At 39.4% G+C, this 15,968-nt stretch overlaps 1 protein-coding gene across 1 annotated transcript in view; it reads left to right on the forward strand.

Annotated features, from left to right (window-relative positions):
- Positions 1-3,181: 3,181 nt before the first annotated feature.
- The window catches only part of man1a1 (mannosidase, alpha, class 1A, member 1), a 235,490-nt gene continuing 222,703 nt past the window's right edge, over positions 3,182-15,968 (forward strand). Inside the window, exon 1 of the mRNA XM_074685022.1 lies at positions 3,182-3,886. Within this exon, the coding sequence (XP_074541123.1) occupies positions 3,377-3,886 (510 nt within the window). The 5' untranslated portion in view covers positions 3,182-3,376. The remainder of the gene's footprint in view (positions 3,887-15,968) is intronic.

A 15,968-nucleotide genomic window follows, 5' to 3' on the forward strand; every position in this document is an offset into this window, starting at 1 on the left:
TCCAACTTTGATGAAATGTTGCAGTGAAAGAGCGTCGGTTGTCAAAACCTGTGTCACATGGGACTCTTAGTTCGATATTAAGATGCCATACATTTCATCCAAGAATTAATTTTCTGCTTGAATCGCAGAGTGAGAAAGTAATCATGTGGACGTGTGTCATCATTTAGACGAGATGTCATCCCAGAATTAGAATTTCAATATGGCAGCACACATCTGTCATCCCCAGATTAGACTTCCTACCTCTCGAGCGCTCATGCAGCAGGTGAAGCATGGGAAAGGTGTGTTATATAACCGGGGGAAGATTTCAATCCAAACTGTTTTTCCTCCTGCCAGATCTGTGATTTGGCAGCTATTTATCAGAAACAATGACACTGGTGATGTATGATATCAAAATGTCAGTGTTGAACATCCAAACAAGATAAATTTGCACACTGAAATCACACGGAGGATGAATTCCTCGACTTGAAAAGAGGTGCATGCTCTCATCAGTATCTCTAATGGCACAGAACAATTCAAAGATTGATTTTTCTCCTCTCCCTTTGATAAGCCTCTCATTTCAGCTGTTCCTATAATTCCACTCTCTATTCAAGTATAAATTGTGTGTTTCACGGCCGTAAGAGGCTGGTTCCTGACACCATCATTTATCATTGACGGAGACAGTTGTCGTGATTGCCATTTGTCTCCTGCATTCAGAATCACACAAACATATATCATGGATATTATCAGCCAGTCTTTGTGTGCATTTGCATGTGCTTATACCTTGTGTCAGCCCATTTGTTAAGGCCATGAATAATAATAAGCACCATGCACACTGTAGAGATTAAATAGTGGACTGTGTGTTGTAAAGAGGTCACTAGTGACTCCAAAGTTTTATTCACAATTATAAATAATGAATGTACAGGACATAAGTTATAAAGCATGGGTGTTAAATAATACAGCAGCAAAATTTAATCTACTGCACTACAGTGGGGTTTAGTGGTTTGTTTCGCAACATCACCTGCTTTTTAATGTTTTTTTTTTTTTTTTGGGGGGGGGGGGGGGGGGGGCTGAACCCAATTCTCCATTCCATCACAAGGGACCCTATCACAAAGAAGGCCAGACAGAAAGGCACATGACACGTTTAGATGGTAAGCCAGTGAGGAATGTCATAGCTGGTAGAAAGAATTACGACCTAAGTGGGTGTCCTCTTTAGTACCAGGATCCTGTTCAGACATTGGCCAACACTGGAGTCTCCAATCTGTATATCTGTAAATCTTTTTTTTTCTTTCTTTGTTTTGTTTTACATCTTTTGGAATTCATGCAGATGAATCTGTCGTTCCTTGTCTGTATGGCTGAATAATTTCAGACCATTTTTTTTTTTTATAAAAAAGGAAAAATAATATTAATTTAAAAAAAAATGGTTTTGGATTGCACCACACCATTTTACAAAAATGTAAAATGCTGTATCAAAGTTGAATATAAATTTAATTCAAAGGTGTGCAAACCACTGAAACATGCACATTTCAAAAAAGGAAAAAAAATCTAATTCTCATAATTCTTAATTGTATATTTTTTAATGTTATATCTGTATTATTTTTATTCTTTTAATGTTTTACTTTGATAATATGGTGGTAATTCACTATTTTGTGAAGTGCTTCAGTGCTTATAATAAAACAACCCAGTCAAATGTTGCAATAGACCCTCCCAAGTGGATATTGTGATTAAATAGGTTCAATCAATGGATTTTGGACTTCATCATAAGCCCATGCGGTGATTCCCACTACAGAGACAATTTTTTTTAGTGCAGTGCCAACTGGGAAGATCACAGACATCAAGTACAAGTTTCCAGCTTTTTCTTTCTTATTTAAAGATTTTTTTTTTTTTCAAATTCTGTTAATGATATTATGCATAAGTGATGTTTAAATCCCCGAATTCTTTGTAATTTTACACAGAGGAATGAGATTCAAAAGCTGTAACTATTTGCTTACACAGTCCTTGAGAGATCCAGCCTCTCTAGAATGTTTTCTCCCAAAAAACATAAACTCATAATTATCAGTGACATAAGTTTCAAAAAGGGGTTGAGTTTTAATGCCTAACACCTGCCACAAGGTAGTTGTTAAATAAGAGTTCTGCAGCAAATTGAAGACCATCCTTTCTTATCATTTCACTGAGTGCTACAATTGACTGCCAAAAAAACAAACAAACAAACAGTAGGATTAGTTTTTTTTTTCTCAGCCAACATTACCCACACACAAACAAGACAAGATCAGTCCAGGGATAATATGCCAGGGTTTGTCTACAGGGGGCACCAATATTGCAGATTCATTCACAGACTTCACAGACACACACAAAGTTGTCCATGCCAGGGAAAGAACAAAACTAGACATGATTTGATTCTAACAGATGAGCAGTAGTTTACTCATGTGAACAGGTGTATTGACAGACAGTGGAAAAGATATAGTTCTTATGAAAAGTTTACTAGCTGTCACCATAGAGCCAACCCCCCTGTGAGTTTTTCATTTTTGGCCAGATGTGCTACTTCTCCAAGGTGGATGGACGCTGCTTTTATTTCTTGTCTCTGAGAAAAACTAAATTTACCCCACTTCTCTTTAATATTATCATGTCTACCTCTTGCCTTTAACTTTGCAAACACCTGCCTTTTAAGTTATATTGTAAGTTTTCTTTTACATTTTGATTCTAACTGCTAGTGGATTATAATGCTTCCAGGACATGATTGTGGTTTAATCAGTGAGAATTCAACAGAAAAGTGCAGTACAGATCTCTAAAGTGGACACTGGGACTGTTGGTTAACAGAATGGAGATTTGATCTTTTTTTTCCTCACGATTTCTTCTGTACGTTTTTTTTTTTTGTTTGTTTACATGTTGAATTTAATGAAAACAGTCTTGAAGGAAAAGTTAAGTTAGCGGTAACATCTTTTTTGTTTCCGTTAAAACGAGTCCAGACGCTTCATTTTTCCTCTTGCAGTCTTTCCTAACTCTCAACCGTTTTCAACGGTTAGTAAGCACTGAACTGTCCAACGCTGCTGTCACCGCTTTTATACCCAGCCGCCGGGAGTCCCCGCCCCCCTCGTTCCCACCACTCACAGGGCAGAAAGTGATTAGCTCATCGCGGCTGTCAGTCACGCCTATCTGCCGTTGCTTCCTGTGTTAGCCTTTAGACTCGATCTGTCTGCAGAGAGTCTCCGGTATGGGCAGCAGCCCCACTCCTCAACTTTTCACGGGAGATTTTACCACTGGTACTTTACAGTTGTCACGCTTTGACTCAGCCGGACATGGATTTCTGAACGGGATCAGGCGGATTTGAGCTCAACGCGACTTACTTCGACGATTTAAATTCATTTTTCTGTTGTTGGAGTTGTTGAAGGAAGAGGGGAAAATGCCAGTTGCAACTCTTCTACCTTTTACCGCGACCCCGAATAGGAAGTCTGCCAGCCCGACCTCTTTCAGGTTGACAGAGAAATTCATTTTGTTATTAGTCTTCAGCGCTTTTATAACCCTGTGTTTCGGGGCCATATTCTTCCTCCCGGACTCGACAAAGCTGCTTAGCGGAGTTTTCTTTCATTCCTCCGCCGTGGAGACCAACACCCGCACCGGGCAGGACAGCGGGGACTCGGGTTCGGCTGGAAATGACGAGAAGGTCCTGGCTAAGATCAGGAAAGACCACGAAAAGGCTCTGATAGAGGCGAAGGATACTCTACAAAAACGACCCGATCAGATCAAACAGGACATTATTGTGGATAAGGAGAAAGTTAAAAAGGAGAGTATAGGTCAAGGTGGGAAGGATGTCAATAATTTACCTTTCGTTGAGTACCACCGCCCACCCGGGGCGACTGGACACGAACCCGTGGACCCTGAGACCAGAGAGAGACGGGCTAAAGTCAAAGAGGTGAGTATCTGTTGAGCTCGCGCGCTGGGTTCCTTCTGTGGAGGAAGGCGCTGAACGAAAGTCCGCTTAAAAACCGACAAGTTTGGTTTAAACTTTAAAATGAGCTGCTTTAATGTGTGAGAGGACTGTCTCAGTAACTAAAGTCAAGGTTTTACGTCCCCTTTACAATTCGGCTGATATATAAAACACAAAAGAGGCCGAATATAACGGGAATGACAACTTTTACAAAATGTTCGCGTGATATTTCGAAAGTCTGCTCTAACATGAAGAGAGGCGCCAGCATGTGTACGACAGGTTTCCTACTCAGATCAGACCAGACTGCTGGGGAAAGGTTTCTTCTTTTCTATTCATGCTTTATTTAAGCAAGATGAAGCACTGAAACCGGGGTTTCTGTTTTGAGAAAAGCCCTGCAGCTTTATTATCAGAGCAAACAAGACAGAGATAGAAACATGCATGTGCATATATTGCATGTCTATTCCAGTGTTTTTGCATTACACGCTATTTAAAACGCCATATGATCACAGAGATGGATAGTCCAGTTGTCGTACAATTTCCCCCACAGAATTCAGCAATTCTAGCAGCCGGATTTAGTAAACATTTTAGGATGTTAGGACGAGGATCATGCGCCTTGAAGTGAGACTTTCCTTTGCAATGGGGTCCTGCGTGGCGATTTTCTTCCACGAAATCCAACAGAGGTGAATTCCTGGAGAAAACGGAGGAATGCATGCAGGATTCTCCCCCGCCCTCCGGGCTGTTTTACCTGTCTTCCCAGTTTCAGGCATTACAGGGTTGGTGCATTACCAGCTGTGGTGGTCGTTAACCACTGTGGGAAAACTCAGGTCATGGCTGTGAGGAAGAAAACACACCTTTCATCCTCTATCTCATCTTTATCTATGACCTGATTTGTATACTAATGAGCAAGTGAGACGTTTTACAAGCTCACTGTGAATCCAAACCCTGATATTTGTCTGTTACTTTTATTTTGAGGCATCTTTGCCGCGTCATGTCCCCTCATTCATCACTAAGCCTCTCATCCTGCAGCAGCAGGGTGAAAAGCACCAACAGGTAGCATGTCAGCTATTTTTGCATTATGTCACCGCACAGTGTGTGTGAGTGTGCGTGTGTGAAACAAGCCCAGTGGTGGAGTCTCTCAGAGGTGGTTTCAGGTGTCTGTTGATGCTGTGTGCAGTCAGGCTGCTGCTTTATTGGAGGTGTTATCATCCCGGCTCTGTGTTCTGTTGGAATATCAGGACAGAAAATATTTAACCGAGGCGACAGCAATATCTCCTCCACCTTAAAAAAAAGAAGAGTTTCACAATGTGGCCAGGTGACTTGATCCCGTTTGCTCATTCAGGTTGTGGCGCAGGAGACTGTTGGGGGATTTTGTAGATAAGGGTTCAGCATTGTGATTGACCACACAGACAGATTACGTGATATTGAACTTTATTGGAAAACATTTCAAATGAAATTTTGAATGAGGTCTGCAGGTTATCATTGTGCAGACCTGACAGTCTGTGAGACTATACACAAATGAAATTTAATAACACAAGGATGTAGTTGTACTACTAACCAAGAATCAGTCATGCTGTTGGATTAGGGGATGCATTTGGGATACAGTTAGCTTGTTGTAAAGGCACTGTGAGGACTTAATTATCTTGAAATAGTCTCACTTTCTATATAATTGCCTGATCATAACCTGTCATACAAAATGAGATTATCTACACCAAAATTTGCAATTTCTAAATGCCTTATCTTAGTATTCATGGTGGGGTCGTTTTCTCTGGGAGAGCATGAATCAATTTACAGCCCATAGACAAGAAGCCCTTTTGGTGACACTAATTCAACTCTTAATGTTGATATTTTTGTGAAAATAAAGTTCATATTTGGCGCCGAAGAGCTACTCCGCCGTATGTTGCCCATAAACTGTGTAATAAATATAACTTCAAAGTATCTTTAAAATATTTTATTCTGAAACTTGGGGATGTTGGTTTTGATGCCATAAACACTACTGTTTTCTTTCTCAGTTCCTGGATCAGCCAGTTTAAAATCATTTTAAGTTTATTTTTTACACATAGACTAATACATTAATAATCATGGTCATGTTTTGTGCAATACTAGTTTTTTTTGAGTAACATTGGTGACATTTATTGGCTTTACCAGCTAGGGATGGGTACCGAATTAGGTACTTTGAAAGGTATCGACTGAATTCTGTCAAAAGTACCGGGTACCTATTCATGTGAAATCAAAAGGTACCATGTTTAGGTACCTAAATGCATCCTTGTAAATGTGAGGGAGTGGAAGAGCGGGTAATTTTCCATGCTGGACTTGAACACAGCATTGCAAGGTTATATATTGAAGAATAAACATGTTAAATTGAAAAAAAAAATCATTATTAAACAAATTACCACATACAGCCAAAAAAGTACCAAAAATCGGTACCGTTGAGTACCGGTAGCAATTGCCAGGTACCAGGCATTGGTACTGTATCGTTTCAAATGTGAAAAGGTACCCATCCCTAATCACAAACATAAATGTAACGGGGCTGCAACGGTCAGCCCTGCAGCCTCACAGCAAGAAGGTCACCGGTTTGATTCCCAACTTGGCTGGTGGGCCTTTCTGTGTAGAGTTTGCATGTTCCTCCAGCTTCCTCCCACAATCCAAAAACATGCTCATCAGGTTAATTGGTCACTCTAAATTGTCTGTAGATGTGAGTGTGCATGTGAAAGGTTGTCTGTCTCTGTGTCTATCCTGTGATTGACTGGCAACCAGTTCAGGGTGTATCTCACCCTTCGCCCAATGACAGCTGGGATAGGCTTCAGCTACCCACGACCCTGAACAGGATAAGCTCTTTGGATAATGAATGAATGAATGACAAATATGTAACAATAAAACATAACCAAGATGCTACATCTTACCGATGCATCTAAGAACACACTTAACTAAATTACAAACTAAGTTTGCTTGTTGTCACATTCCAAGCAATAGCACAGCATATCTACCAATAAATACATTACCTCATCGTTTGCATCCTGCAAAAATTTGTCTTGAACAAAGAAACGTTGTGTTAAAAAGAAGATCTGATATCCATTCATTTGCTTCCTTAAATAAATACAATGTTTGATCGTGCTCATGGGAAATGGTGTCTTTCCCTGAAAAAAAAACACTACCGATTGTGGCCAGAGGTGTCACTGTAATCAACACCAAACAGTTACACAACCGTAAAAACACAGTCTCCAATAATACAGGTTCAACACAGTGCCCTACACTGTTACTCTGTTAATAGTGCGAAAGTAAACACAGCCTTGAACCCTGTGAAGATCATTGCACGTATTTAGTATTGAAGACACCACGTTTCCAGTGTCATAACCTGACCTGTGCGGAAAGGTTAAGGAACCCTGCTGTCATACTGTCAGCTGCAAGGACGTGGCATGTAACACATCACGTCGGCAATGGGCTGCACTGTGTGCGAATCAGCAAAATGTACATCCTTCAGTCAACAGAGGTGTGAGAACACAGACGATGTTACAGATGTGCAAAGGTTGTTATGGCATCAGTGGCAGCTATGCATGAGGATTGTTGTTGTCTCTTTTTTCAGGTAATAGATAAACTAATCTATTGCCTCTAAAGGGATCCCAAATTTTCTCCTTCCCAGATCAGTGTTTGAGTTTTGAAATTCAACTCTGAACTATGTCACTTTAAAACAAAAGCTCTCTGGCAGAAAGTTTCCTCTGTCCTAACAGTGTTGAAGATTTTTTGTGTTTATTAAACGCACAGATTGTGAGGCTCTAGGCTATTTTCCAAAATGGATAAATATTAAGTCAACTTATCTTTGAAAACAGAGCGGCTGGAGCAGACAGCAAAAACGTGACATAAACACAAATTCTGCTTTTTAAAAATCTTACTTGCTTTCAGGTCAGTGAATGTTTTCCAGCTGTTTCTATTTTAAACTCCAACTTAAGTTAACTCATAAACAGGTTCAATGGCGCTTTAAACCTTAAAATAAATACCTGTTCTTCAGAGTCACCTGCTGTTTCCTTCAGAGGTGTCAGCGTCAGAATTTGACAGCTGAGTTGGCAAAGGAGGATCAGAGTTTTGCTTTGCTTTAAACAGTTGTGTTGGATTTTAAAACTGAAGGTCACTGGTGACACTTTTTCACAAACAATGAACAGGTTTCTCTTTATTTCAGAGACTTATTTTGAAGCATTTGGACTAGTAAGACAGATGAAGTAGTGAATCTGAGTCCTGAAAGATGCACTGATAAATATTGCTTTCTTTTACTTTAGTTTGAGAAGTGATGAAAAAATAATATACAATCATAAAAATATGGGGTGGAAGTCTTTATAAATGTCTTACTCTCATGTATTTTTAGTATCAAGCTGCTAAATATTTCTGTCACTGCAGCATTGAAGTATATTTGACGTGATGTTTAAGTAAATGTTTGTATGCCCCTGCTGTTTAAACACATCTCTTCTTCCATTTGATAGATCCGTTCCTCTGTTTATATTGTGAGAAAAGCTATTTGAATAAATCAGCTCGGTGAAGAAGAGTAATTTTGACAAACCTGTTCAGATAAATATTGATCCAGCGGTGCCGGTTATTACGCCTCGCTTGATTGAACAGCAGAAATGTCAGCGGAGGTGAGTTTTCACTCGCTTGTATCCTTGATCACAGTATTCACTGGAGCCTCGGCGCTGTGGTTGTTAGTCGAAATTTTGTAATGCATAAAATCTGCAGCTCCTCTGCTTTGATAGGAGATAATTAGACATGCTGATGTGGAACATTTTGGGGAGTCAGTTGGTGTTTGTCTCCAGAGAACTCCAAGCTCGCTGTCCTAGATTACCTGCTTCTATCAGAGAGGAGCTTCAAAGTCCGCACTTTCAGACGAAAATAAACCATCATACATCTCATTGTTAACATGACTCCAACGTGTTCTAACACATTTCAATATTAGCTTAAAAAGTGATGCTATCTTTTTTAAATTAATCTAAAAACTATTAATATAATTGATCAAATGAGACCCTTGCCTGATGAAATCTTCTCAAATAAGAAATTGTTTATGCCAGATTTAGCTGCAGGCTAATTTCCATTTGCATCCCTTGGCAGACACACACAGAACAATCACCGAGACTAAAATAAGATTTATTCAAATGCAAACCATTGCATAATATCTATTATTTTACAATTATACAACAGACCCCAAATCACACATCAACCAACACATTCACTCGCTGTTACATTACAGTTGAAAATCTGAGTCGAGGTCAAATTAAGGTTGACATGACTGGTCGCTCAATATCCATAAATGAATACCAATCGGTGCAAGTTTAAAGCTCAGACAGAAACAAATATCAGTATTAGTTAGAGATGCATGAGACAGCTGATCGTGCAAAGGCAGTGAGCTGCAGTGGGATAATACAAGCATGAAAAAATACATACTAATGTGAAAAAATGCATTTGTCTTTTCATATTATCAGTTCAAGACAGGATATTTATTCTCTATTTACATTTCATCTGCATTTTAAGTGTCACATAAAGGTCATTGGGGAACCAAGAAGGAAATAGAATCCCTTTGAGCTGGAGGAACAAGAAGGCTAAACTGCATAAATGTATTTTAAACTGTTTAACAAAAGGACATAGTCTTGGTGATGTCACCCAGTTGTTTCTGATATGAAGTTTTAAAGCCTATTGAAGTTGGGAGCCATATTCAAATCAAAACTGCTCATGCTGAACTCAAAAGGTGGGCTTTGAGTTTCCTCACTAACAGCTACAGCTACAGGGTGTGGACCTGTCAGTCTTGTGAGCCATTCCTTTATATGGGCAAAATGTGTAAGTTTAACATGAAAAATAACTTTTTTTTTTTTTTTTTTTTTTTAAAAAGGCTGTTGTAGAAATGAGCCATTCAGACTGAAGTCTTTTTTGTCCAAAAGCTGTAAACTTGTACATGTTTGCTTTAAAAATCTCCTTTTTTGAATTGGTGTGTATGTGGTTTTTGGTACTTGGGATCCCAGCCTCAAGTGGACACTCGATGAACTGCAGATTTTATCACTTTCGCTTCGGCTTAATTTCTTAAAAACTTAAAGAATAGAAAAGCATGATAATGGTAGAACTATCGTTGCTAGCTTTATAACATCACACTGTTAGCTAGCTAGCTTAGCACTGCATCATAGTTTTTGTCAGGACAAGAAAATGACCTGAAACCACTTGTTTTTGTAGGGCCAAATAATGGTTTGGACGGGAGCTGTGACTGATTCCTAAAGCTGTTTTTCAGGTGGAAACAAAAAATAATAATTTTAACATTCAATTTTTTGAGTTTTTAAATTAGGATGAGATACAAGTAAATGATCTAAGTGAAAGTGTCAGAAGTAGTGGCAGTGTAAGTACACTGGGATGTAAGATAAGAGGCATTTCAAGGATGATAGGGATGTTTGCAGAGGAATCAAAGAAGTTAGTCCATAAATTCCCTCTTATTTATTTTTAAGCCAAAGTGCAGCATAACTTTTACTAAAACCTTGAAGATTTTTGGCTCTCCATTCACCTTCTTTTCTATTTTTTCCACTTTCTCTTCAATAAACCCAGCAACCCTCCTGACCTCTCAAACATTCTCCTGCATTCCCCTCTTAACCTCCAGCGGACTGCTGTTATTCAGTCGAGACCTCTCAAGTTATTTGAGGATAAAGCTCTATGAACTCTGCCTCTTATCCAACCGGCATCTGACCCGGTGACGCAGGGCCCTGGCCTGCCATGTCCCGGTCTCAGTGGGTGAGTGTTGTGTTTGTGATGTTGCTGAGGGCAGGCTGCAGGGGCCTCTCTGTGGAGGATAAATAGCTTGTTGTGAGTGACCGACACAATCCTTCAATCAGTTAAATCTGTTTGTGTGCCTGAAATCAAAGGCTCTGTGGAGAACTCTGCATGGTCCACCTGTGCACAGGTCAATAATACAGCTGCAATTTTTGTCAGACCAAACAACTTCTTCTATCTGTGATTCGAAAGGATTTCATTGAATGAGTATAATCAAAGGGTGCTTTTCAACTGCAGGAACTTCCCCGGTAACTAGGGGCTCTCACCTGGAACTGTGTGATTTTTAACAGTCAGAGCTTTAGTTTATTTTAAGGCCTATGGTAAAAGATTTGACCACAATACACACACAGAGCTGTGGTTGACTTGAAACCTAAACAATTGTGTGAATGTATCTCTGTCAGCTCCTGGTGTTATGATGGGAAAAGTGACCCTGTTAACTGGAGACTTTCAACTAAGTGCGTCAGAGGATATTGGGTTTACAACAGTTTTTGAAAAAGAATGAGTCCTCGAGAATGCATCCTAGTTGAAGGCTAGTTATTTAATCCAAAACACAGGTCAGTTTCTGCCATTTTCATGCTTTTAATGGCAGAGCGGTCCGGTTTTTAGCCAGTCGAAACTGAAACTGTTTTCATATGGCTTCAACCAGCGACGGATTTGCCAGTAGCACTTGTCTCCAAATGCAGTATCAACAAATGCATCTGCAGATCAATAAAGCACAATCAAAACCATCACATGCTGAACCCCTACTACTACCCCTACTTAACTAGCCTGTCTTCTTCTTCTATGGTGTAGGAATGGGTACCTTTCACAATTGAAACAATACGGAACCGATGCCCGGTAGCTGGCAATCGATACCGGTACTCAATGATTACAATTTTTTGGCACTTTTTTGTGTTTATGTGATAAAAAAAACATCAATTTGTTTAATGATAAAACTTTTTTTTTTTTCAATTTCACATTTTCTTCGATGTATAACCTTGCAATGCTGTGTTCATGTCCAGCATGGAAAATTGCCCACTCTTCCACTCCCTCACAGTCACAAGGATGCATTTAGGTGCCTAAACATGGTACCTTTTGATTTTACGTGAACATACTTGGTACTTTTAACAGAATTCAGTCAGTACCCATAAAAGTACCTAATTTGGTACCCATCCCTACTATGGTGTCATTTTTGCTGAATAGCCTTCGCTGTTGTTATGCTGCCCTCTACTGTTGTTTTAGTGTAGTACAACAACCCTTTTTTCATCTCCATTCTTTTTAGCATTATCAACCAGGGTCTTTTGTCTATGGTGGAAATAAAGACAAACATTAGGCCACAGGAACAATTTTGTTCCCAGGAATGTCTTGCGAGGGACTATAGGTTCCTGGGCTTTTTGGTGGAAAAGCATCAACAGATAGATAGATATCCAGTTCTTGAGATCCAATCACGTTATTTTTACTATTTATCTTGCCTTGTGATGCTGATTTAACCCATTGTCACGAATCAATCTGAAGGGTTAATGTGTAACCTTATCTTTTGCCCTTTGCCTCTCCAAGCTTAACATCAGGTGCCTGACTTTAGTAAACAGAAGCACGTTTATGGATTTAAAATGAGTAGTGATATATAAACAGCACATGACTCATGATGTAAAAGAGAAGGAGGATAAAAGAAAACACTGAACTTTGTGCCATCATTATGTCATAATTCTCTATAAAGCTGTGGTTAGCTGTGGAAGTACTCTCTCTGACTATACTCTATGGTGTGGCGTTCTGGGTCACGATCACACTTCCTCTGTAGAGGCAGGATGTGTCTATGAGCTGGAAACTCAATTCTGAGGAAAGTGACATTAACGCAGATCACAAGGGAAGGACATTCTGATGTCTCACTTTCTTCACAGCGCTGTAATGAGAAGTTGTGAAATTTCAATCGCAGAGGAGATTTTATATAGCAGATGTTAAAAAACATGTCTTCTGTGCGCTTATTGAAACCGGTCACCTCTCGCCTCGATAAAAGAGATTTCATTACTTACTGTCATTTTCACATACTGAAACGTAAAATTAAACGCTCTATCTTATCTTGTTCTCTGTCTTGCAATTTCCTCGCAATATTAAAGATATTCCTCTTTCTGTACTAACCGGAAAACTCTGTGACTTCTGGCATAATAAGGAAGATAGATATCAGCCGGATACAGCTGAAGAGCAGATCATTTGAGTGTTTATAACATGCTGCTGATTGCTAAAGCCTAGCTTTGATTTTGCATCTGATGTTTTGGACTGCTCACACGTTTTCTACCTGATCTTTATCGATGAGACTAAAGTGTGAAAAGTGTCTGTAGTTGTTACTGATGTTTTCCACGTAACTTCAGGATGCAGCCACAGAATCGAATACTCCCCTGATACTTTTATTTGGCTTTTACTTTGATGTAGTGGGTGCAGGAAGGAGCTGTAGGCTATTATAGCTTGCATCTGTAGTCAACAGGAGATGCAATAACATGCTATGAAGGTGAAAATTAAGAGAAGGGAAAGTGCATGGATTTAATTCTCAGTGCTCTAGCTGACCTCTGTTTTTTTCAGTGTGTATGTGAACCAGAAAGAGGCTTCAGCTGCATCTGCTGTAAAACGTAAAGTGCATCTTGCGCTTGCATTTCAAGAGAGCTGGTAGACACAGATGTCTCAAGCTTGACCCGTGCTAAAAGCGTTTTTAAAGCTTAATTTAAGGAGTGTTCTGATCCTGATTTCATCGTTTGTATTCGGAGCTGATCTGGGTGTTAATAAAAGTTTTTTTACAGCTTCTTATGCCTGTATTTGGAGAGGACAGGACAGTGGATAGTAGGGATAGACTGATTATCAACCAGGCCCACATTCTGCATTTTTAGGCATATTGGCATTAGCCTTTTTTAAATCCGATGGCCGATAGGAAACCAATCTAAAACGGTGTCATTTTGGCTCTGTTGCAGCCGCGCCGCTGTCTGCAGTCACTATTCAGTCCCAGCACTGTCCCACCCACAGTACCATCTGATTGGTTACTAGCAGAGCCATGGCTCAGGTGACAGCCAATCAGCAGTCAAAGCTGTGGATGTGCTCTCTCTATTACACACAAACACACTCACTTGAGTGTGTGAAAACTAAACAGATAAATATTGCAAATACATCACATTCCTATAAAAGGCAACACAAACTCAATTCAGTCCAGTCCTATTGCAGTTACAATGAAATTTTGGAAAACTCTATTTACTGTAAAAAAACTTTAGCTATTAATTTTTTCAAGTTTTCATTTAACTTGCTGCTGAGCCTTGGAGCTGTTTAACGAACATATGCTTGAAGAGGTTTTAATTAAGCCGTGAGTGAGTGTTGGAGTTTGTATGATTTAGAATTTTGACGCCAACACTTTTACTGCAAATAAATATCAGCTCCACATATTGGTTATCTTCCTCCATGGCTACTAATATTCAGTATCGGCATCGGCCCTGAAAAAAAACACATCAGTCCATTGCTAAGAGTGAGAGTGGGTCACGTCATAAGGGAAAGGTGCCACAGATTGGTCAGCTCAAGCTAGCTAGCCTCATGGGGGCAACAACTACAATCTCCAGCCCTGACCTGGGCGTTTTTTCATTAATTCATCAGAATCATTAATCAAAATCAGATCCTGTAATTGGAAATAGGGGCCGATCATGTGGTTATAGACTTGATCAGAATCAGATATTGCACCCCGAAATTATAAATTTATATATATATATATATATATATATATATATATATATATATATATATATATATATATATATATATATATATATATATATATTACATTTTACTACTACTATTATTATTATTTTTTTTTTTTCAAAACAAAAGGGAAAAAATAATGGCTTAGTATAACCCCCACACAGAAGCAACACAGGGCATGACATCACTTTCACTTAAAGTTGGATTTGGACCTGGTATCAGTCGATACTCAAAATCAAATGGCTCGGACTGGGATTCGGGGCAAAAAATCCTGATCCTTAAAGAAATGGTTCATTAATATGGAACACTAGTCACTCAATCGCTTTAGCTTCATTGCAAAACATGTGCACAGCCAGACAAAGAACAGCAGTAACATCTGCTTTACAGCATCCTACTGTAACTCTCCGGGAACACATGACTCAAATAGACAAAAACAAACACATATGGGAATGTTTCATACGTTAGCATTAGCAGCCCTATGGCTCAAATGTCAGCAGTGTGGAAATATTTCAAACTAGTTAAAGCATTGAAATAGCCAAATGTGAATAAGTACATTAGAATTTTTTTTTTTGCAAAATAGAGCAAGGCTGCTCACAGTTTTTGCTCATCTGTGTTGTTAATGATGATTTTCTTCTCTGTAAATTAAGTTATTCAAACATTTTTGGCATCAAAGTTACAGCAATAGTTTTTCCTAAACTAGCTAATAAAAAAGGATCAAATATTTGCCTTACATACAAAAACAGGGCTGAATCTGTGTCACACACGTTGGCTGCTTCAGTATCCTCCCTGCCACCAGCAGCTGTTGCAGAATCTTAATGTACACAGTTTATTTATTACACTGTATTCTGGGGACGCCCCGGATCTCCTCTGAGCCTCTCTTTCTTTTTTCCAGGCAGCAGTTTTATTTTAATGACAGACTCGTCGCTAATTAAAATCGCTTCACATCCTGTCACCTCCATCAGCACCTCCTCCTTAAAATGCACACACATATGTGCTGAGGGTAAACTGTAAGCACTGCGCTGTTATTTGCACACACACAGACACACACACTGCTGGCCCTTTTCCCTTCTCTGCTCTGCTGTCTTTTGGACACAGTTCAGCTGTTTCTGCCCATCCCAAACACAGTTGTTTTTCCAACGTGTGTCAATATGTGGGTGTGTCTTTGGAAGCATGTGTAACAAACAAAGCGTTATGTGTCTTCGCTATCCTTTAACAGTCTCGTTCTGTGTCTTTCTGTGCTAACGTGGCAGTCTATTAGTCCTATTTCTGTATCCACCAATCAGACTAATTGCCTCTGGTACCCAGGCTCCATTCCTTTCTTTTAGAGTGTACACCAGATGTGTGTGTTTGTGTGTCAGGCAGAGTTACAGCTGAACCCTCCAGGTACTTTCTTTAATCGTCTAATAGCTATAAAATAGCTCTGGCCCACTACCAGACCTTCTGCTTCCTGTATAGAGATGTGTGTGTGTGTATGTGTATGTGTGTGCATTATGTGATTGTGTGTGCTAATACAGTCAAAGAACTACTTGTTCATTATCAGACACTGGAAGACCAATTCTTTTCTTGTCCCAGTTTCAGT

The sequence above is a fragment of the Halichoeres trimaculatus genome, unplaced genomic scaffold (genome assembly GCF_033239565.1).
Source record: "Halichoeres trimaculatus isolate MK-OKI-2021-1 unplaced genomic scaffold, fHalTri1.1 fHalTri1_scaffold_13, whole genome shotgun sequence".
Taxonomy (NCBI): domain Eukaryota; kingdom Metazoa; phylum Chordata; class Actinopteri; order Labriformes; family Labridae; genus Halichoeres; species Halichoeres trimaculatus.